Source organism: Fulvia fulva, chromosome 4 (genome assembly GCF_020509005.1).
Source record: "Fulvia fulva chromosome 4, complete sequence".
Lineage (NCBI taxonomy): Eukaryota > Fungi > Ascomycota > Dothideomycetes > Mycosphaerellales > Mycosphaerellaceae > Fulvia > Fulvia fulva.
The window spans coordinates 4,319,981-4,343,827 of NC_063015.1; the positions used below are offsets into that span (position 1 = coordinate 4,319,981).

The 23,847-nt window shown below is 50.3% G+C and overlaps 3 protein-coding genes across 3 annotated transcripts; all 3 read left to right on the forward strand.

The window, feature by feature from the left end:
• Window positions 1-1,130: 1,130 nt before the first annotated feature.
• Window positions 1,131-5,010, forward strand: CLAFUR5_04906 (uncharacterized protein; the record flags this gene model as incomplete). Its single annotated transcript, XM_047904054.1, has 2 exons — window positions 1,131-4,841; window positions 4,900-5,010. 2 exons carry the CDS (start codon window positions 1,131-1,133, stop codon window positions 5,008-5,010), a joined length of 3,822 nt encoding a protein of 1,273 aa, XP_047760273.1.
• A 9,871-nt stretch (window positions 5,011-14,881) lies between these two features.
• Window positions 14,882-16,709, forward strand: CLAFUR5_04907 (General amino-acid permease GAP2; the record flags this gene model as incomplete). The annotated part of the gene is made up of 2 exons (XM_047904055.1): window positions 14,882-15,372; window positions 15,434-16,709. 2 exons carry the CDS (start codon window positions 14,882-14,884, stop codon window positions 16,707-16,709), a joined length of 1,767 nt encoding a protein of 588 aa, XP_047760272.1.
• Window positions 16,710-17,030: 321 nt separating this feature from the next.
• CLAFUR5_04908 (uncharacterized protein) lies at window positions 17,031-18,996 on the forward strand (the record flags this gene model as incomplete). Its single annotated transcript, XM_047904056.1, has 4 exons — window positions 17,031-17,605; window positions 17,669-18,315; window positions 18,373-18,534; window positions 18,581-18,996. 4 exons carry the CDS (start codon window positions 17,031-17,033, stop codon window positions 18,994-18,996), a joined length of 1,800 nt encoding a protein of 599 aa, XP_047760279.1.
• Window positions 18,997-23,847: the final 4,851 nt, after the last annotated feature.

Consider the following 23,847-nt stretch of genomic DNA (forward strand, 5'->3'; position numbering starts at 1 on the left):
GCAACGATGTCAGTTAGTCAGTCAGTCAGTTAGTCAGTCAGTCAGTCAGTTAGTCAGTCAGTCAGTCAGTCAGTCAGTCAGTCAGTCAGTCAGTCAGTCAGTCAGTCAGTCAGTCAGTCAGTTAGTCAGTCAGTCTGTGAGTTAGTCAGTCAGTCAGTCAGTCAGTTAGTCAGTCAGTCAGTCAGTCAGTTAGAACAAGGGAAAGCTGTCTTTGATGGTGCTTGGAGAGGAGCAGAAGTACAGTAATGCAGGCGGGCGAGGGCGGGCTACAGATGGGATCATGCATGATGGAGGGCGTATCGAGGTGCTTTCATGCATGTCTGGCGCATTCCGTCCGATGGCTGTGGCTGTTTCTGACGGCTACACCAACACACCAACACCTGCTGTGCTCCTCGTGCACCATTTGCTGCACATGTGAGGCCTGCCATGAGCGTCATGCCGGCTGTGTCATTGGTATGTGGTGCTGGATGAAGCATATCTAGGTTACCTAGCTGTGCCTGAGGCGGTAGAACTATATAGTTCTAGTTGATGCATGCTAGAATATCTCACCTCGGCAGTGAGAGATGTGACATTCTGGAGCAAGCGATGGAACTATTCTATCAGATCAAACAGGAATGACTTTTCATCAACATCTCCTTCTGGCCGTGTCCATACAAACCATGCCACACATCACCCAATTCGATGCCCAAACGAACATGCAAGGCTTCGCGCACAATGCACGTTCGATTCGCGCGGCATGACGTTTTTGCTGCTCCGCCTCCAAGCAACAGAGCACGCAAGCACGCAAGCTCCAACCACGCGTCGTCGCCGTCCGACCAACATGAATAAACATCGGGGTTTTGACAAACAAACGTAGCATGACATGACGTAGTAGGTATACAAGTAAATATACAATCTTTCGCTTGCACATGCGACAGTTTGTTCGCAACATTGGACTGTCAACACGCAATCGCTCTTACCGTGACAGGCAGAGCAGCACACGACCAGTGACTTCAACATTCACCGGCATCCTGCAAGCCAAGCTGAGGAAGGCGTAGACCGCTCTTCGCAGTAGTCACGACCTCGCTGTTGCACGGACAACAGATCAGCCAACCGCATACATACTGCACCGCTAGACGTGGTCGCACACCATGTCTGGGCAAGAGGACGCTGAGAGGACACGCCGAAACTATCACGCGCCATACACAGCCAAGCATCCCATCCCGACCATCTCCGAGTACCGAGAAGAGAAGCAGGCCCGCGAGGATGCCGCTGGTGTTGGGGATGGAGCCGACCTAGAGCAGAGCCGCACCGATCGCGCCAAGGAAGGATGGAGAACGTACTGGCGAGGAGACGACAAGGAGGATGGCAATGAGGAACAAGGACAGGAGCACGACCAGCCGCAGGACGGCCAGTCGCAAGGACGTCATGCTGGCATGGACATAGATGGAGATGGCGACGTTGACGAAGAAGACGAGAAAGAGGCAGAAGCGGTGGTGGACACATCTGAAGTCACGCCAGTCTCGCAGAAAGGCGGCAAGAGAGGTAAGAACAAGCAAGCACGAGCAGAGCGAGAAGTTACAGACCCGATCACGCATCTGCCTGTGAAGATCTACGACTTCACCGAAGACTCTCTCAAGGATGTCGACGAAAACCCTCTGCCTTTTGGCAGGACCACGAGAACAGCGACTGGACTCAGTAACAAGGCCAAGACGGATCAAGAGCTTCGGGAAGAGACCGGAGAGATCGCAAAGGGGAAGGAGTCTATGAGCGCGCTCTTTCCTCCACCCAGCTACGAAGTGGTGAAACAGGACATGATCAAGATCAACAACATGGGCATCGCAGTAGGGCTGTCTGGCGCAGCCATTATTGTTGTCTTCGCCATTTTGCTAGAGCGCATGATCACACCACAATGGCTGGCACACATATTTGGCGTGAAAGAGCAGTCAAGTTGGCTGTTTCGGTTCGGCACGTGGCCAGGTTTGGCAGCTCTCAGTGCGACAGGCATCTTCTTCTTGATTTCAGGAGTTCGAGAATGGGTGACGAATCGCATGAAAGACGAATGGGAAGATCAGATCTGGGAGGGTAATCTGGAAGCGAAGAGGCAGGAGGCGAAAGCCCACGAAACAGAGTCGACAATGTGGCTGAACCAGCTCGTGGGCTCTGTATGGCCTCTGATCAATCCGGATCTCTTCACGAGCCTTGCAGACATGCTCGAAGATGTCATGCAAGCATCGTTACCACGCCTGGTGCAGATGGTGAGCGTGGACGATATTGGGCAAGGTAGTGAGAGTTTAAGGATCCTGGGTATTCGATGGCTACCAAGTGGTGCTGCTGGTCGATCGGTGGGCAACGATGGCAAGGTCCAGTCCGAGAAAGACAGTAAGAAGAGTAACGATCGATCCGTACCCGGTCAAGGCGAAGTCGACCAGTCGGCTGGACAAGGTGATCAAAAGCAACAGAACGGCGATCAGGATCAGGACCAAGACCAGGATCAATCAGATGGAGGTGCAGAGAAGGCCCAGGTCGCTGAGGGCATGGAGGCAGAGGAAGGCGACTTCATCAACCTTGAAGTTGCTTTTGCCTACCGCGCTCGAAAGTCCGAGTCGTTCAAGGACCGCACCAAGGACATGCACCTTTACCTCGCCTTCTATCTGCCCGGTGGCTTGAAGCTTCCAATCTGGGTCGATGTCAAGGGTGTTGTCGGGACTTGTCGAATGCGACTGCAATTGGCACCGGACCCGCCCTTCTTCGCCCTTTGCACTCTCACTTTCCTCGGGCAGCCCAAGGTCGACATCAGTTGTATCCCCTTGTTCAAGCGCGCACTCAACATCATGGATCTACCACTGATCAGCAAGTTCGTGCAAAGCTCAGTCGATGCTGCCATGGCAGAGTACGTCGCGCCGAAGAGCTTGACACTGGATCTCAAGGACATGCTGGCAGGAGACGACTTCAAGAAGGACACGGTCGCACGCGGCATTCTCGTGGTTGACATTATTCATGGCTATGACTTCAAGGAGGGCGACACTAAGATTCCCATGATCTCTGACGGCAGTTCGGACCCCTATGTATCCGTTGGCTGGGCCAAGTTTGGCAAGCCGATGTTCAGTACCAGAGTTTTGATCAGTGAGCAGGAGCCATTCTGGCATGAGCGAGCTGTGCTGTTAGTGACGCCAGAGGAGCTGAACGTGGACGAGCGCCTTCGACTGCAGCTATGGGACTCGGACCGCTTTACTGCAGATGATGATCTAGGTCGCATAGAAGTGGACCTGAAGCAGATCATGACTTCGGATGATACAAACGGCAAGATGCATTATCGCACTGATGGTTTCCGTGCCCTCAAGGCGGGCGAGAATATGCCCGGTAAGCTCGAGTGGCGAGTAGGGTATTTCTCAAAAGCTCGACTTCAAGCTTGCCAGTTCCAGAAGCAGACCTACGACAAGGAGATCCGGTCAGAGCAAGACCTGGAAGAGAAGGTCAAGGCTACCTGCGAACGAAAGCTTCGTGAAGCTTCGATCAAGAAGGGTCGTCATGGCCGTGATATGGGTGAGCTTGAACAACAGAAGAAGCAAGAACGCAAGGCCACAGAAGATGCCATCATCATCTGCGCTCCACCACCTGATGGTTACCCAAGCGGTGTCTTCTCGATTCAAATCCACCAAATCACCGGCCTTGAACTCGAGCGCCTGAGCAAACCGGAAACAGACAACCGCGATGACGAAGCCGAAGAAGGAGGCGACATGCCCTCCGCATACTGCAACATCATCATCAACCACCGCAAAGTCTTCAAGACCAGAACGAAGCCTAAGAACTCCAAGCCCTTCTACAACGCCGGCACCGAGCGTTTCATCCCCGATTGGCATAACGCCGAAGTCTACGTCGCCGTTCGCGACGCCCGCGAAGGTGAGAACGATCCACTCCTCGGCATCGTCCACCTCCCTCTTGGGGAAGTCTTCAAAGATCGCGCGCAAATCAACGGCTACTATCCCATCATGGGCGGCATCGGCTACGGCCGCATCAGAATCTCCATGGTCTGGCGGAGCGTCCAACTCCAAGCACCACCCGAACAACTCGGCTGGGAATGTGGCACTCTCGAAGCCAAACCCGTCATCGACAGTACCCAGTGTCGAATCCCCTCCGACCTCTCTGACCTAACCATGAAATTTCACACCAGCATCGGCAATGCGAAAATGTGGCCACACAAATCGGACCAAAACTGGCGAACGCGTCGAGGCCGAAGTCTCTTCCTTCCTGTGCAGAAACGCTACGCTTCCTGCCTCGCGATTCGATTCAAACGCCATGGCCTCATCAAGGACAAGACTGCTGCTTTTGCCATCCTGTGGCTTAAGGACATTCCCGATGAAGAAGAGAAGACTCTCACCCTACCAATTTACAAAGGCGACTACGACCGCGCCTCGACCTGTACCCTCGATGCCAACGATACTGGAGAGAAATCTTCCCCGGGCGAGAAAGTAGGCCACCTCACCCTGACGCTGACATTCTGGTCCGGCCTCGGACGCGCGCACAGTAACTGGGCCAGCAAAGACCCTGATCTTAAGAACGTCATGGAGGTCCTTGATGTGGCGCATGATAGTTATGAGTCGAAAAAGACGGAGGAGATGGTGGGCATTACGGACGGGGATGGGAATAATACTGATTCCTCCTCCGACTCGGACTCGGATTATGATAGCTCTGATGATGACCGTAGCGGCGGCAAACCACCCCAAGCCGACGGTGGCGCTGATGGCACCGTAGCGAAACAAGGCGACGACGGCAAACGCAACATCATCGATAAGGCCAAAGACTACAGTCACCATGCGAAGCAGCAGCATAGGAGGAATAGGGGTGCTATGCAGTTTAAGGTACGTCTATTCCGTTGACAGCGATTGCGAAGGTTGCCGTGCTGACAGACATACACAGATCCCCCGAACAGCGAATTGGGCCAAAGACAAAGCGGAGAGAGTCGAGGGAAAGGTTAAGGGGATATTTAGTCGGCATACCAGGGAACCGGGCATTGAGACTGAGGTGTAGGAGTTGGTTTGATGTGTGCTTGATGACATGGTATGGGACAGCGAGGCGTTGGGGTATGGTGATGGAGTCATGAGGTCCATACAGCATGGGACGTGTAGTCTATGCGCTACAGGATAGCAAGCATCGCGGAATGAGTCAGTATTTGTCCAGTGACTTGGATGAGGCTCTGTGAGCCAACAGGGCCCTGGTTCAAAGCCTACCGTTGCTTGTACAGTACCTCTCTAGCAGAACATGTCGAAAGGCGCGCCAAGCATTTCTGCGTTGAGCCAGTGTTGATGCGGTGACCTGTCAGCATAGCCGGGAAAAGCTCGATGGAATGACAAACAGGATCCATCAGGCGAAAGTTTGTCAGGCTATGGTGTGTCTTATAGACATGAGGCCTCACCTCGTCTGTTTTCTGAGCGAATTTTGCATTCTGGTCGTTTTGTTAGTTGATGGTCGCGCTGCTTCGATGAAGCTCGCGAGAAGTTGGTGCTGCTGCCAGCAACTTCGATAGCGACCAATGGACGCTGCTGCGATTTCCGAAAGCCGACAGCATGAACAGCACATAATGGATAATGTGATCTTCGCGACGATGGCTTGTTGTGCTGGACGCGGCAGCTCTGCAATTTGGTATTGGCGTCTGCTTGATCGCGTCGTCTGCCATCGCGAGGTCTCGGACTGGGAAGAGCAGCTACGATGACGATCTCACTTGCTCTTGGGTAACGATACGTTATTCAGTGCAGCAACAGTACGAGACGAGTCTTCCACGTGGTAACAGGAGGTTGCAAGGAGGGTGTCTGAGGAATGTAAACAGACACAACCTTTGACTTACCTTCCATCATTCCTCTACTTCATGGACAGTCGACCTTGCTACTCTTCCTCAACAGTCTCAAGCTCCCTTGAGCGCAAACGATCGGTGTGTTCGACGACCCGTCCACAGCAGCAAGGCATCGTTTCGCGACATCTCTGCAATGCGCGTGCAGCATCCTGCAGTCGATCACATTATGCAGGGGGTGTATCAGGAAGACACGGGACATTCACACCGACAGTCCGTCCATCGAAGGAAACATTCTCCCGGAGGTCGCGCAGGACAGCACGAAGGCCACGAGACTGCAGTGATCGGATCCTCGCAGATCCCATGTGGAAATGAGATGGAACGGAACTTCTTCCAAGTTTATTCACGGCAGAGAATACAGTCCGACACTGTACCTATGGCTCCTCCGCTCGTGGGAGGACGGACTGGCAGCGTGCATACCGCCTGGACGGAGATCCCCCGCCACGCGAGAACGTCGTGTTACTGGCGACGTTGAGATCATGCCTGGTGTGGTCTTGATGAAAGAGCCAAGATGTTGAAGAGGTCGGTATGCGACTGCATGATGCAGGAGTGAGATTGAGTGCCGTATGCACTTCATATGGAAGCATTGGAAGCGCTCGCAGGTGCCTTGCCACGACAGGGAGTGCAATTCGTGCTTTCGCCTATTCCCAGCCTCATGCTTGGTGTGTCGTTACACAGCATGTCAGGCAACACTATCAGCGCTTCCGCTTCGGGTTTGCCGGAAGTTCGAGTGTCTGTTCTTTGTCGGACCAAACACCATGTTGACGGAGGATCACAGTCGTGGCAGGAGCGAGATGAGGTGCGGATTGCGCTCGTGAAGTGAGTGCCTCATCCGTCAAGATAAGGCTAACGAGTCCAGACGTTCTAGAGTGGCCTCGGCGTGTTGCTATCGCGAGGGATCCCCTCGACCAGGATATGGGGTTATGGCCGGAAGCAGAGCCAGGAACAGACGCCTGTCGGGTGATTCGCCGTCGACGGCCGACCATACGAGCGTGCCGCGCAACGATATTGATGCAACTTCACCATCAACCTCAGGCGGGTGTTTGACTGTACTGTAAGAGGCATCTGATGGTGAGCATCTCGTGCTGTTGGTTCATGAAAGGTTCGAGCTTCGTCTTGCACGAAGGAGTGGCCGGCGAGTGTTGCGGAGCTGATTCGGCGCCACTAAGGACTGGAGAAATTGGGGTAGAACTAAAGACGGAAAGGCCAATCAATACGTTTCTCTTACGCAGTCCAACCACGACGATAGGATCCTTGCACCGCTGTGCCACGCATCGGAGTCGCGGATCACGCATCACGCATCACGCATCACGCATCTTCATATCGATGCAGAAACGTCTTCCATGTCGTGCAGGTGATGTCGTCAACGTGCCACCGGCGCCTTCCGCAGGGTGCAGCAGCATGCACGAAAGGTCGACGGGGAAGGCGACGCCACCAAGAGGCCAGCACGCGAGAAAGCTTCCATGGTCGACAGCAGGTCATGACAGAAAGCTTCACGACAGATAAGAAGCGGCTGCAGTTGCGCTAGCAGGGCCATTACCGATGATCTCGACTCTTCTTATCGGGACTTTCTCTTCAATGGCCACTTGCATTAGTGTTATTATCTTTAATAGCTACCTTGTCTTTAGTAGCTACTTCTTTAGTAGCTACCTCTTATTAATAACACCTTACCGCTTTATTCTATCGTATTAAAACCTTACTATCGCTATCGCCGCTATATCGTATTTTAAGGTTTATTTACTAAGCTCCTAAGCTCGACTTTACGCCCTCCGTACCTAACTTTACTATTAATACCGTATCTATAATAATATCTATAATACGCGTAACTTAGTTACAATATAAGAGATAGACGGAATAGTTAATATTAATAGTCTTATCTTACTAGAGGAGTAGATTAGTATTACGGCTATAGATAGTATACTTATACTATAGTAGGGCTCTATACTCTCGTCGATACGTAAGTTTAAGCTAGTAGTAAAGGCTCTAGCTATATCTAAAGACTAGCTCCTTAATATTCTATATAGTAATAAGGACCGTATCTATATTAGTTATAGAAGCGCGAATAAGTATCTATACAATATTTAAGGGAGTCTTTAAAATACTAGTACGGTCTATATTAGTACCTTTAAGAATATCTATACTTATATAGGATCTAGAAGTTCCTATTAATAGCCTATTACCTATATTACTATACTACTTATTAAGGTACTAAAGTTAATAATAGTAACTTTAGAGATACTAGTAAGTAATATTTAGAGCTATATTATAGAGCGGTTTAGCTATAAGATTAATCTATAGTAGTACTATTATAATAGTAGCCTTAGTATAAGGCTATATATATATATAATATTAGGGTCCTTTAGACTATACCGGACGTAGAGAAGTCGTACGTAATATATACTATAACTTACTTACGAAATACCGGCCTTAAGAAATAAGGTAAGCTTTAGTTTATCTATTATTTAGAGAATTATAGACGTACTATATATTACGATATCCCTACTCTTATAGTTCTAAAGCTTCCTATTATTATAATCTATATACGCTAAAATAGAGCCTTAAAACGATTCCGTAAGCGAGTCGCCTAAGCCTTACCCGAGCCCTAGAACCTAATAGCGACTATATAGGGAAGCCCTTATTACGAGAAGAGAAGTATTACGAGAAGAAATTAAAGAGTAGGCCTTAGAGAGAGAGGTCGTAGAGTCTTAATACTAGCGAGATATAACCGAAGACCCGGGTTTATATAGTAGCGACAAAGGTAGTCCGTATCTAAGCAAATACCCGCCCCCTAAAACTCTAAGTACTATTACTAACAATAATAAGGTAGTAATAGGCGCTACGATACCGTAAGGGACCCGCCTATATCTTAAAGAACCTACGCCCTTTAATAGTAATTTAATTTAGAAGGCCTAGGTATTTCTACGAGAGCTTACGATTACTTTTACTCTCTTTAGCGCTATATATACGACTAATAAGAGTAAGGTTCTATATAGAGTTATATTCTTAATAAATAAATTAGATAGATAGATAGATTTATTATTCCCCTGTTCTAGGACCCTATTCGGCCTATATAGATATATATCTATTATTATATATAAAGGGAAACCCGAATAGGTGAAAACCCTTCCCGCCCCCGACCTCTCCTTATCTAGATTAGCTTTCCCTCTAAACGTACGTAGTCTATATTACTACCCCGTTAGCCCCCGCTCCTAGCCAGTCTCGTTACGCTACGTCGTATCCTCTCTTCCTATACTACTCCTACTAGGCGGTACTGTTCTAGCTATCCCTTCTCTAGTATCTAGTTCGTAATGCGCCGTAGGTCCTTAACGTTGTTAAGAAGTGCCTTAATCGTCTAGTTCCTCGCCTTTACTATCTACTCCCCCCTTCCTAGCGACTATCTCGGATAGACGAGGAGTACGTACCGTATATTCTAGGAGTAATAGCCGTAGGGGCAGCTAGTATTAGTATATTCTAGAACCTTTCTCTATAATAGGTACCCCTAGAGGCCGATATGTTTGCTTTGTAGTTAGGTTACTATACTACTCTATACCCTCGTAAGGCGGTAGTAGATAAGCTTCGGGGGGTACTTAACCGCGGTAATAAATAAATTAATTAATTATTTTATTAACATACTATTTAAGTCCTAAACTATATAATACGGGTCGTATCTACGACCGAGTTTAAAATTTAAAGAGAAAAGCCCTATATACCCGGACGTGAAAACTCTTCGAAAGATTACGAGCTCGCGCTTAGTATTCGTAATAAAGGTCGACAAATATTACTACGGTAGTACGCCGCGTCCCGGTAGTAAAGTCTATTACGGTCTTATCGCCCGGGATAGACGGTAAATTGCGCCCGTGTTTCTTTACTACGCCGCGCCGGGTAGGCCCGCCGTACGTACGCTAAAAACCGAGAATTTAAGAGAGAGAGAGAGGTAGTATCTCGAATGTCTCGTCCCCTCTAAGAGTTTTCGACCGCCTCCTTCCTACGATATCCCGAGATTTAGTATCTCGCTCTAGATTCGTAGCGAGAGCGCTCGCTTTATACGGCCGTCGTTATCTAAAGAGAGAGTCCGCCGCCTTCTCTCTTCTTTCGAGTAGTTCCGAGTATCTTCGTTAATAGATATCCGGGCGTATCCTCTCTTCTCCTCTCTTCTCTTCCCTTCTTCTTTATACCGTACCCTAAGTTACCTATCGCGTTATAGGTTTCGAATAGACGTCGCTTTTCGTGTTTACGGCTAAGTCGCGATTCGAGAGGGGGGTTCGAGTTCGAGAGGAAGAGTCTTAGTTTCTCTTCGTCCTAGCGAAGGTACTTATATTGTCCGCCGCGTAAAGGCGCTCTCCGTAGGGCGACTATATTCCTAATAAAGGAAGTAAGCGAGAGATAGTATATAAACTATAACGTTATAGACCTAGAGTAATATATCTACGGCGACTTTAAGGTCTTCTATCGAGATATATACGTAGACCCTATAAACCGCGTATTAAATACTATACTCGAATATAAGGCGGTAAAGTAGAAGGATAACTAGACGATAAGATAGTTTATAACCGAGCTAGATATTATAGAGGATTAGTTAAGAGACTATACGGAGGCATAGCGTATTTAGTACCTAGGTCGACGACGAGAATTACCTATACGTAGTGTCGGCTACGAAACTCTCGTCTTACTACGAGAGAGCTAAGTATTCTTACGCTAGAGCGTCGTAGGCGCGACGGGCGCGTAACGTAGGCGAAGCCGTAGTAAATAGAGGACTACTAGCAAAACGGGTATAAAAACTATCCGACGAGCGTATACTCGTATCGGGAGCGAGTCCCTCTTCTTTCTACGTATAAGAAGGGCGCGAAACCGTAGCCTATACGCTCGATAGGACACCTCTAGTATAAGTATAGAATTTTCACCTCCGGAGACCGTAAACTAAGCGGGCTAAGCGACGAACATTAGACGAGCGGACTATAGAACAACAACTAAGCGGACTATACGACGGCGTCGAGCGGACTACAAAACAATCTAGTGTTTACTAGCGGGTAATACGGTAGGTAGGTAGACACGCGACGAAGCCTATAAGGGCCTATTAAATACCCGGTATAGAAACGAGGGTTTTGTCTAAGGTACTACCTATCCCGCTATATAACGTACCTAGTCTAATATAGTAGATTATGACGAGGAAAAGACGATAGCCTAAGTAAGGAAAAGACGGCTATTAGGACGGGGAAAAGACGTATAATATAAGTAGATTAGTTCTATAATTAGGGAGGATCGAGAGTAGGGGAATAAGGAACTTTATATTAGTTAGTAGGTAGAAACGTAAGGAGTACGCTACCCGGCGTAGTGTATGCCCCGAGCAAACCTACGAGGTATAGACGGCCGCTTTCTAGAGATAGGCTACGGTAACGTAAAGGGCGTTAAAACCTAGGGCGTAGTATATACTAGTAGCGACGGCTAATACTATCTATATAGCCCGAGAGGACGGATACGTATATCGGTCAATAGAGAGTACTAAAGGGCTTAGGCCTATAGAGGTAGATATTAGCTTAAGGAGTAAATAGGGAGGGAGGGCGTAGAGGGAAGCTTTTGCTCCGGGCTAACCTCTCGAAACGAGGCTATATAGTAGTACTAGATAAGTAGGAAAGCGCGGTTAAGACTTATTACCTTATCTCGTAACTAGCTTACTAAATACGATTCCTTCCTTACTAGGGACTACGGACCTCCTACTTAGGCAAGTCGGCATAGTACCTAGTATAGAAGGTTATCGCTAGTATAGTCGTAAGGGCCCGCGAATTAGTACTAGCGTATAAGGGCATTCGACCCGGAAACGAGCCGAACTACCGGGTAAGGGACGAATAGCTAGTAACACGATAGGAAGGTAAGAAATCGTTTATAGAGCAACTATAGAAAGAGAGGTAGAACAACTAGGGTATAGGGTATAGTAGACGCCCTTAGCTAGCGGGATAACCTAAGGAATAGTTAGCTACGAAATCCGCGGTTAAGCACCCCCCGAAGCTTATCTACTACCGCCTTACGAGGGTATAGAGTAGTATAGTAACCTAACTACGAAGCAAACATATCGGCCTCTAGGGGTACCTATTTTAGAGGAAGGTTCTAGAATACACTAATACTAGCTACCCCTACGGCTATTACTCCTAGAATATACGGTACGTACTCCTCGTCTATCCGAGGTAGTCGCTAGGAAGGGGGGAGTAGATAGTAAAGGCGAGGAACTAGACGATTAAGGCACTTCTTAATAACGTTAAGGACCTACGGCGCATTACGAACTAGATACTAGAGAAGGGCTAGCTAGAATAGTACCGCCTAGTAGGAGTAGTATAGGAAGAGAGGATACGACGTAGCGCGACGAGACCGGCTAGGAGCGGGGGCTAACGAGGTAGTAATATAGACTACTAATACGGATAAGGCGTAAGATAGGGCGTAAACGTATTAATACCTTAGAATCGAATAAGTTCTATAAAGAAGAGAAGATAAGAAAGTCGCGAAGCCGCAATAAAGTAAACGTCAAGGTTAGGGTCTAGAGCCTAGGCGCGCTAGCGTACTAGGTCACGTGACACTAAGTATAGCCTTACGAGGTAAACCGTAACACTATGCCCCCTCTTAAACCGCCGTACGCCCTCGTACGTAGAAATATATTGCCGTAGGGTATATCCGTAAGGAAGAACTATACTATTAGGAAGCGCTAGCTTACGTCGGGTTAACCGTAGAGAGACTATATATCTTACCGTAGTGAGCCTTAAGTCGTATCTATATTATACGGGCGTCGTAGGGTCGACTATCGGTAACGATATCTAGGTCGTCTAATATCTAACCTTAGGCTTCTAGGTTCTTAGTAACCGAGCGAGAAAGCTCCTCGGCTATAGCGATCTAGAACTCGGTAGGGTTGTACCGTAGCCTATATTCTACCTCTTTGCCCTTCTAGGTAAAGTTAATCTACATCGTATAGCGGTAGCTTTAATTAGTATCGTATAGCGGTAGCTAAGATATTCCTCCTTCCGCGTACGTATACCTTATTATAAGGTCTTATCCTCTCTACCTATACGGAGTCGAGTTTTCTTCTTAGACTAACGTCGGTTATACTTATTACGTAGTAGCTCTTAGTGCTTCTAGCATCGACGTTCTTCCTCTTACTAATAAGCCTACTTAGTATCTCCGCGACCCTAAGTCTCGTTCTGAATCTCTTATACTATATTACGTAGTCGTTCTATACCTACGGTATCGTCGAAATCCGGATCCTACTACGACTCGTCTTCTATCTCTTACTACGCTACGCTAAGTACGCCGTTCCGCTTTTATCGGGCTTCTCGGAGGAACGCCTTCGTAAGAGGGTTTAGGTTAAGTCTTAGGATAAAGGATGATTCGTCTAGTCCGATAGTCGTATTAGTACCTACGGCTATTTAAGTCTCGGTCGTACGCGGTCGTAGTAGCGATACGTAGTCTATAATCGTACGGCTTAGCGATCTAAGGGCGGTAGAACTTAATAACACGGACAAGGCGTAAGATAGGGCGTAAACGTATTAATACCTTAGAATTGAATAAGTTCTATAAAGAAGAGAAGATAAGAAAGTCGCGAAGCCGTAATAAAGTAAACGTCGAGGTTAGAGTCTAGGGTCCGGGCGCGCTAGCGTATTAGGTCACGTAATACTAAGTATAGCCTTACGAGGTGAACTGTAACAACTACGTACGTTTAGAGAGAAAGCTAATCTAGATAAGGAGAGGTCGAGGGCGAGAAGGGTTTTCACCTATTCGGGTTTCCCTTTATATATAATAATAGATATATACCTATATAGGCCGAATAGGGTCCTAGAACAGGGAAATAACAAATCTATCTATCTATTAATATAGTATATTACTATATTAGCAATCTCTAGTAGTAAAGAGGGATTATAGTAGATTACTACTATATAAAAGATATAGTTACTAATAGACTAAATACGCCCCTTAATAGTTAGTAGTTCTAAATCTTTATAATATAGCTCTAGCTTATATAAGGGATTATAGAAGACCTTCTAACCTAAGTAGGAGTATTAAGAATTATAGGTTATTAGGTTAAGGAATATAAGATTAAGAGTTATATAACTAGAGTACGTAATAGAGTTCACCGGTCCCTAGACTAGGAAATCCTAGGACACCTTTCCTTGTCCTAAAAAGTATCTATACTAATACCGACGATACTATACGTAGATATACGCTATCCTATTAGGTCCTTCCTTATTATATAATTCTCCGACTTCTAGAGCTACGTAATTCGTTTATATATAAGTTACCTATCTTAAAGTATAGAAAAAGAATAGTATTAATCAAGCGTATAGTAAAATTGATATAGTAGCATTAATAAGTGCGACACCACCGGCTCGGAAGCGGCAAAGTAGCTATCGAAGAGGGGGTGGCTATTGAAGATAATCCACCTCTAACAGGTGGCCACTAGAGAGAAAGTTCGCTTCTTATCGCTGCCACGCGCGAACCAGCGTGCCTGAATCGGTGAGTTCATCCTTGCGCCAAGGCTAGAAACATGCTGGAAGCTGGGTGCAGGACGGTGATCCGGTGCAGCGCTGCAGAGAGCCTGGTCGGTTGCACAAGGGCAAGGGTGCTTTGGTCACACTCGTCCTCTCCAGCACACGACAAACCCCTGCGCCTACGGATGTGAAGCTGAGAATCGCACCTTCCTTCCGCGCTCCTTCACCGGGACGGGAGTTTCTGCTCTTTCAGTCTGCGAACCTGGAAGCCCGTGATGGATCATTATCTCGGCCGCCAATAAACGAGCTTCGCTGAACTCTAATCCGACGGGCTAGGTCTAACGACCGCGCCGCACTCTAAAACACCTTTAACATACACCACCTCACTCCTCCGTCTGCCGTACTCCGTCGCACACCTGCTCTTATTATACATAAGAGACGGTGACGCTGCGTGTGTGCCGAGCTTGATCGAGCTCTCCAGCATATCCATCGCGTATACTTAGCTTACACGACCGCACACAGCTGGTGCTCGGCTTAAGCGACACCACCAACAGCTCGACAATCCTCCGACATCGAGTTCACAGCAACCATGGAGGACTCGGAAAAGTCCATCAAGGCCGACTACTCACCACGAAGCTCATCAACGCTACCCGAGTATGGCGAGACTACCGTACACAAAGGCACATGGTCAACTCGACTCGTCGACAGCTTCAAGCGTGATCCGAACGCACATGCAACACCAAAGAGCGCTGTCGGCGCAGATGGAAGAGTCTTCGATGTTGAGGGTGCTGTGGCTGCGACTGCCAACTCACCTCTGCAGAGGTCACTGAAGGGACGCCATCTTCAGATGATTGCCATTGGAGGCTCTATCGGGACTGGTCTCTTCGTCGGCTCTGGCTCAGCTCTCGCACATGGTGGTCCTGCCTCGTTGCTGATCGCCTTCGGTCTGGTCGGAATCATGTTGTACTGCACGGTGCATGCGCTGGGTGAAATGGCTGTGCTGTTCCCAGTTGCCGGATCTTTCTCAGCTTACTCGACTCGGTTCCTGGACCCTGCTTGGGGTTTTGCCATGGGTTGGAAGTGAGTATCACATGCTCTTGCATTGACCTAGAATATACAACAACGCTGACATTCTACCTAGTTACGCCATGCAATGGCTTGTCGTCCTTCCGCTCGAGATTGTCGCCGCCACAATTACCATCGAATACTGGTCAGGCGGCTCCATCAACAATGACGCCTGGGTCGCCATCTTCCTCGTTCTGATCATAGTTATCAACCTGCTCGGAGTGAAGGGATATGGTGAGGCCGAGTTCGTCTTCGCCATCATCAAGGTTGTCGCCATCATCGGATACATCATCCTCGGCATTATCCTCAACTGTGGTGGCGGTCCAAACGGTGGCTACATCGGGGGCAGGTACTGGCACACTCCAGGCGCTTTCAACAATGGCTTTAAGGGTCTCTGCTCTGTCTTCGTGACAGCCGCTTTCGCCTTCGCCGGTACGGAGCTGGTTGGTTTGGCTGCTGCTGAGACCGAGAACCCGAGGAAGTCGCTGCCGACGGCCATCAAGCAGGTGTTCTGGCGAATCCTGCTCTTCTATATTGTTTCGTTGACGATCGTCGGGCTTCTCGTGCCATACGACAACCCGCAGCTGCTCAACGGCACATCCAGTGCGGACGCCAAGGCATCGCCATTCGTTATCTCTATCACCAACGCCGGCATCAGCGGCCTACCATCAGTCATGAACGTGGTCATCATGATTGCGGTTCTCTCCGTCGGCAACTCCTCCATTTATGGCAGCTCGCGCACTCTCGCAGCACTCGCGGACCAGAACCAAGCACCAAAGATTCTTGGATACATCGATCGCAAGGGCCGCCCGATTGTGGCCATCGGTCTCGCATCCGTGCTTGGACTCCTCGCCTTCTTCGCCGGTTCATCCTTCCAGACCGACGCCTTCAATTGGATGTTGGCACTTTCTGGTCTCTCCTCAATCTTCACCTGGGGCAGCATCTGCCTCTCCCATATCCGCTTCCGCGCCGGCTGGAAGAAGCAGGGCCACAGCCTGAACGAGCTCGCATTCCGCAGCCAGCCAGGTGTCATTGGCTCTTGGATCGGCTTAATCTTCAACTGCTTGGTCCTCGTCGCCCAGTTCTGGACTGGTGCTTGGCCGATCGGGTACGCCAGCACGACTGCAGGTGAGCTGGTCGAGAACTTCTTCATGGCATATCTTGCTGCGCCGATCGTGATCCTCTTTTACGTCTTCTACAAGATTTGGAGGAAGACGCCGTTCGTCAGAAGCCATAACATGGATCTGCACACTGGTGTGAGGGATTTGAATATTGCGGAGCTGATCGAGGAGGAGCGGATAGAGAGGCAGAGCTGGTCGCCTTGGAAGCGGTACTATAAGCTCTTCTGCTAGAGGTAGAATCGTCTTACGCGTGATGAAATAGATGAATGCATAGGCATGATTATCGAGCAACATTGCATCTCGATACCAATCTTTCACTGTTGTCTCTTCAATGCCCATCCCGGGCTGTGCTCTAGTGCTCCGATCAGCCGAAGCCGAAGCAGGGATGGCAATCTCGCACCTTCCAGGACAAAGAGTCGCACCTGACCTCATGCAAGTGACGACAAAGTGACTGAGGACAAACAATATCGAGCTCCACCCACTGTCACAAGCATTTACACGTACTGACGTTCCCGAGAAGAACTTCGATGCTCACAAACGACATGCACCTACATGATGGACAAGCTACGCCAACTTCGCGATCGAGGCCGCCATGAGAATGATCACGACGATGTGGGAGAAACACCCGTCTTAGACGACAACGTCGCATACAACAGCGCGGTCGTGCCAGAAAATATCGAAGGCGTCGAAGGACCTACGCGGAAAGAAAAGCTGAAGAACAAGGTCGAGATCTTCAAGCATGCCATTGCGCATCCTCATCAATCCATTAAGCAGAATCAGCAAAAGGCGCTGATCAAAGGTCTCACTCTGAGCGAGCGTCCATCGCTGCACGATCAGGCTAAGGGGGATGAGCAGATATGGGAAGCGCATGACCGACTACGTGTGGCGAAGGAACAGCAGGAGCTACATCCAGAGGACAATTTTCTTGGTATCCAGGTCGAAAGTGCAGAACAACATGTGCAACAGCTGGAGTCCGATCGCGAACAGATGCAGGTTGCCTGGCATATGGGGAGATATGTGCATCGTGCCCGAGCGGTGCAGTATGGTCTGGAATATCCGAACGCCACCTCCGAGAGGTACAGCAAGCTTGATCCTGTCTCGCGGAAGAAGAACTTCTTATGGTTGAAGTGAGTGGGCCATCTCGCGCTCTATGGGTTTCAGAATGCTGCTGTGAATTACATCGATCCCAGCAATGAGGTACCCTACGATCGCGAGGTCCTGATCACGACCATCGAGCGTCTCCTCCTCACCACACATACCTACCAAAACTGGTGGATGCGAGTGCGTCGCATATATCGTTGGGAGGACCCTTCATTGACGGCGAAATGGCTCATAGCCTACCCCATCCTATGGTATTTCAACTACTGCATGACCGCCTTCTGGGCGTACCTCCTCTACTCCATGTGGTCCAATCGCCACGGCGCAGCGACCAGAGGGTGGATGCACAACTCCAACACACGAGCCACCGATACCAATGGCACTGCCGCCATGATATCCGAAATGATCATCCGTCACGGCCCCGATTCGTGGTTCGAGCCTTTCCTCGACGAGTTTGGGCCCTGGCTACAAGAACAATTTCTGGACTTGGCTCAGTTCCTGGAGATCACGAATTCCCTCTACCAGTGGCGGAATGTCCCAGTGAACTATGGTACTAGCTTCGCGTATGTGTGTTTGTTCTTGGTCAGTGCCATATCGGATTACCAGACTAGCATGAAGATCATGTGGATGGCTGCTGGGCTGTTCTTCTTTATGGTGCGGCCAGTGGCGAGCTTGTATCCGCGTTTTAGGCACGTGGTTGATCCGATGCGGTGGTTCTTTTGGCATCAGCCTACACTTTGTAAGATGATGACCTTCGCTCTTACTTGCGGTGAGGATGGATACTGACATGTTGCAGCGGAGCACTTCTTTTCCTATTTGAAAGAACACGCGCAAGATGCTGTACGGAAGTATCAAGACGATCGCGAAACCGACGACAATAGCGAAAGCTTTCACAGCCTCGACACGATACACGATGACAACGAGAGCTTCTTCGACTGCGAAACCACTCTCCCAAACAGTTCCCATCGACGTCACTTACACCCCCGAGCCCTCCATCCTCTCAGCTCGCGCCCACTGCTCCTCCCAACGTGGCACCCTCGAACTAGCCCCCACCTCCCTCCGCTTCGTCGCCCACGGCCATCGCCCTCGAACCATCTGGTCCCACCCCCTATCCCACATCCTCGAAATCTCCAAACTCACCATCCCCCTCACCTCGCTCCCCCCGCAGGAAATGCCAGGTGTCACGAAGATCACGAACAACACGTCAGCGTTGACGATCTTCTGGATCAAACCTGAGATGAGGCAGCGGTTGAAGACGACGGAGGAGCAGCCTGATTCGGCAGATGTGTGTGTGCAGGAGACGTGTTATGCTATGGAGAAGGAGCCGAGGGATTGGTTGTGCAATGCTATTTTGGGGGTTAGTGGGATTACTTGGATGGAGCTGCAGCCTAGAGCGCTGGAGCAGACGAGGTCGAATTGAGGTCGGTAGGGTGCATTTGCTCTCGAGGGACGTTGCTTGCGATAGGTGTGAGGAGAAGGGAGGGAACGTCGAAGAGGTACCCTGCACACGTCTCTCACGCTGGTTGATGTAATACTGGGACACCGCAAGTACAAGCAGATCAACTCACGATTCTTCCTCCAAGACTCACACAACCTTGAGCACCACAACGCAGCCAAGCCACCAGCCATGTCTTATCTCTACGTCGGGAACCCCAACAGTCTTCACAACGGCTGATGCGGACATTGATTAGCGGCCGACAGATTCAGACCATTCACAGATCAGGAACACTGGCACAGCTTCCGTCCCGCATCATCACAAGCAAGCCATGGCGTTTGATTTGCCACGTGGGCGCCAGCTGACAGCCGTTAGTGCGCCATTAAAATCCACCAGTCGTTGCTCATGTAGATGCTGTACAATGCATGGAGTGCGTAATATGCAGCGTGGGAGACGACGGGGGCTAGTTGTGAGAGGGGGATGGCCATTTGGAGGGCTCGGCGGGCGGTTGTACAGCATATGCTCAAGCGAGTGGAGGGGGAGCTCTAGCGTGGACGACGAGATGTGTGCTACTGTGGCGTAGTGCACGATCGCGCGGCCTTCCATTAGTTGGGTAGGACGGAGGGGATGGGGGCTTGGCGATGAAGTGGTGTGGTGTGGTAGGGGATGATGGCTGAATGCATCCGCCATAGCCTCATTCTCTGCACAGAAACTCTCATCCCGTCGATGACGGAAGCATAACAACGACTTTCCTCCAGGCTGGCGAGAAGTACTTCTATTCCTCGCCCAGCTCACACCAGCTCCGGCCCCCGATAGCTGACACAGGGGTCGCAGTTCGCCTCGCGGCTTTTAGATCCGGCCGAAGCGTGTGAAGCTCAAGCACATGTAGCACAAATCGGCACATATACGATCGGTAACCCGAGGAATGCCGACTTCCCTTAGTTGTACGACTTGGGCGGCCAGTCGCGTAGCTGTGCTGATGGTTGTTGCAGGGTGTGCAACGAGACGTGGTTCTGGACCGCGTGGTTCTGCAGTCCAGACTCTACAGATACAGATAACATTGTTGAGAACCACACAACAGCGGCGATAGGTACTGACACAGGGACCAGCGACTGAGAAGACCATTCCATGTGGTCTTTCCCTTGCGTCTCTCGTACGACGTACTTGCCCTAGCCTTACGCTTTGTGGCTCCAGTCAGGTTGAAGGACCAAGCATCTCGTGTGGAAGCTGGTCCACGGCGACTCCTCAGCCTCATAACTCGGGTCCAATTGATACGAAAACGCCGAGCTGGATACCACAGCTACGTACATTGGCTGCAGGGGCCTACAAGGCGCGGTTCTGACTCAAACAGGATCGTTTGCGAACGAACGTAAAGCTCCAGAAGAGCAAACATAGTCTGCTACGGCATCGGCGTATAGACAGTCGAGACTTAACTTCTTCTTCGTAGGTTGTCCATCGCTAACCTACAGAAAGCGACAGAGGCGCATCGCTGTGGAATCACTCGACGTGGCCCTGCCAGGGTCGTTCTGGGGATCATCTGCCGGTGCCAGTGTCATTCGTTAGCCTCCTGATGTCCTCGACCAGTGATTTCTTGCTGCGTCAACTGGCAGAAGCTGAGTGGCCTGCTGCATCTGTGAAGAGAAATGCGGCCGTCATCTAGCTGTACTACAGTGTGGGCCTGTGATCTTGCACGCCATGGGCGAGCTGCATCCGCATACGCATACGCGCATGAGACCTATCTCGGAGCAAGGATGGAGCTGGACGATCACTAGCGGAGACGGACTATCAGCGAATCATCGTCGATGGCCCTGGTCCAGATCTCAAAGATAGTCTCTGTGTGGCACTCTGCAGCTGCGGCACAGTATGCAGCCCGTAGCTGGCTGTACCACAAGACAGGGGCCGATGACCCTGCTCTTGGTCTTGTAAAACGACACATCTTTGGCTCGTCATCCCAGAGGAGCTGGACGTTCACTAGCGTACGAGAGCTGTAACCGAATGATCGTCCATGGTCTTCGATCAGGGAACAAAGGGACTGAGTGACTTCCTGAGCACAGCGTCCAGCCGGCTGCACTTCACACAGGCCTGTGATATCGGAGTCGCAGCGAGTCGCAGCCATACCGTGAGCTGGTACTTTGAGCACACCTGCAGTCTCTAGATGCGACGTCCCTTAGCCAACGAGAGCTGCAAGCGAATCATCATCCATAGGCCCCTCAAAACAGTCAAGATCGCCAGTCATCCGGTTCGCAGAGGGTCATCCTCCAGCTTGCTGCCAATTGTAACCAACTAATCTCGTGGTTCAGTCGTCATCGCGAACTTCATGGCTCGTTTGGCTGTAGCCTCCAGACGTTTCCTTGGCTGTCATGGCGTTGACATTTCCTAGCGCATGAGTAGTAGCAGCCAAAGATTCTGCATTACAGACGAGTAATGTCGACCATTACCGTGCTCGAGCAGGGGCCTTTACAGGCCCCCGGACGATATGGACCCTATACGACTTATGTAGACTTGCTCTAGCGTAGAAGAATTGCAAGCAAATCGTCGTCCGTGGCTACCTTGGCAGTGTCACCAATGGTCAAGTCACACCACAGGCGCTGCGACTTTGCGGTCTCCCCTTAGCTCGCTGCAGACTTGGACCAAGCAGTGTCGAGGTCAGCTCGCTACTACCGTCCTGCTGGATGGTCCAGCTACAGCCTTCAGGTAAGCGAGGACTTCCACGTGGCGTTGCTTACCGGAACACCCCTTAGCGTACGAGAAGTAGCAGCCAAAGAATTGATTTTATGGACAAGTGGCGCATTCCGTTCTCGTGCTCGAGCATGGGGCTCGCAGAGCATCGGTTCACAGCCCAAGGGCAGTGGAACGCCTCGACGCGAACATGCTCTAGCGTACGAGGACGTCGAGCCAGCAAGAGTGCGCAGAGACAGCCTACTGACTACAGTCGGCAAGATCCTTACTCAATGTTGCTCGATGTAGATCTGTTGGTTCGTACCACCAGAGATCAATTGCATTTCACCCAGTGGCAGTTTCCATCGAATGCAACTTCGCTCGCTTGTCTGCCCGAAGCTGCCAACATTTCTTAGCATCAGAGTATAATGAGCCGAGGAACCATCTCTAAAGCGAGTGGCCCCGTTCTCCTCACTAGTGACAGCCTGATAGATCGACGGTTGCGTCATTGCCAGGGTAATACATGTAGACGTCGTGAGACGTGGACGCACTTTAGCGTACGAGAACCGACGGCCAATGAAGTAGTGTACTGAGTGCCCTGGAGGCACAAGGTAAGCGACAAATGCAACCTACATGCCGGCAAATATCCATGAGCTAGCGTACGAACCCGCAGAGCCACTGAGCTGCATCGTTATTTTCGTCGTGGTAGGGTGGTGGCTGGCTCTGCAGTAAAGATTCAGCCACGTGAAAACATTCCCTAGCGCACGATATCTGCTAGCCAAAGAACCCGCAGTGAAAGCGCCACCAGGCCGGGGACACTGCAAACTGCTGAAAGCACTCGTACGCTTTCATGCAGTCTGCTGCTCTCGGAGTCCAGCAGAGACTGTGTACGCACTCTGCCGAAACAGTCGGGCCTGGATGCGATGAGCCTTGCTCCTCAAATCACCTTGTACGTGGCTGTTCTGCGAACGTCCGCTAGCTGTCAGACCTTGACGACCAACAGTCTTCCATGGCCTCACCCGGTACATTCGATGGCTTAGACTTGTAGTGACTGCATAGGATGCTGGTACTTAGGCAGTGTACAACGAGCCCAGCTGACATGCGTTAGCTCGAGCAGGATCTGGGCCACTCATGCTCCATTTCTAGGTCGTGGGTGATACAACAAAGTCACTGCCCGTCGCAGGCGCGTTCTGGATCAGTGCAGCTGCAGTGTTGGTGGCTGTCTGGAAAAGCGCTGCCCTTAGCGCACGATAACGCAGAGCCAGTGATTCCTGTCGACCTTCTCGCCGTGGGGTTCGTGAAACCCGCGTGCTTTTGACATTTCTTAGCTGCCACACTCTGTCCTCGAAGCATCGTGAGGGATTGCCGCTGATTGAGCGAGGTGACTTCATTTCGTTGCGTCCTCGGCCGGTGAAGTATTTGTGGTTTCTCTCAGTGCTGCTGTGCGTCCAGAAAATCGAGAAGGGTGTATCTAGCCCGCCCTCTATTCCGTGACGGACTCACTCCAGCTTCGTACGGCAATGCAGCGCACCGTCGTGCAAGAGACATCGACCCAAGGAGTCACAAATATTCCTCAACCCCTCCATCCACTAGACTCCCATATCCCTGCTCACGACACCTAATCAGTTCCGTAGCACAGAACCCGATCTAGCTGCCATACTCTCCCGACTAACAGATCTCCGTCCACCAGGTGGCGGTACGCCCATTGTGCACTGGCAGCACAAACAAGTCCCGATTCCTTCGGCAAAGGATTGTCCTGTCGACTTCCGCTAGCTGTGCTCTTCTCTGTGAGCGATGTATGGACCGTGCGACTTGGTGGCGTTTGTCGTTCTGCGGCCTGCCATTAGGTTGCAGGGTGTTTGTGAGGGTGTGTGAGCAGTTCACCGCTGATGTGAGCTGGGATTGGTTCTCCACGTGGATGCCAAGTCGTCATCGGCCGTGATGCAGCCCTCGTTCCACCACTGGCTCGCTGCATGGCCGTGCGTAAGTGTGTGGTTTTGGAAGAAAGTGACGGTCTTGAGGGTGGTACTTCTGGTGCAGAGGCACTGTTCCTTTGATGAGTCGTTCTTTCTGTTCCTGGCGATGAGCCGGCCATAATGTTTTCATCCTTGCCGACTACGCCTGCAAGAACGATCGGCCAGTTTGTGTCATTGCATTGCTGTCTTTACCCTGGACTGT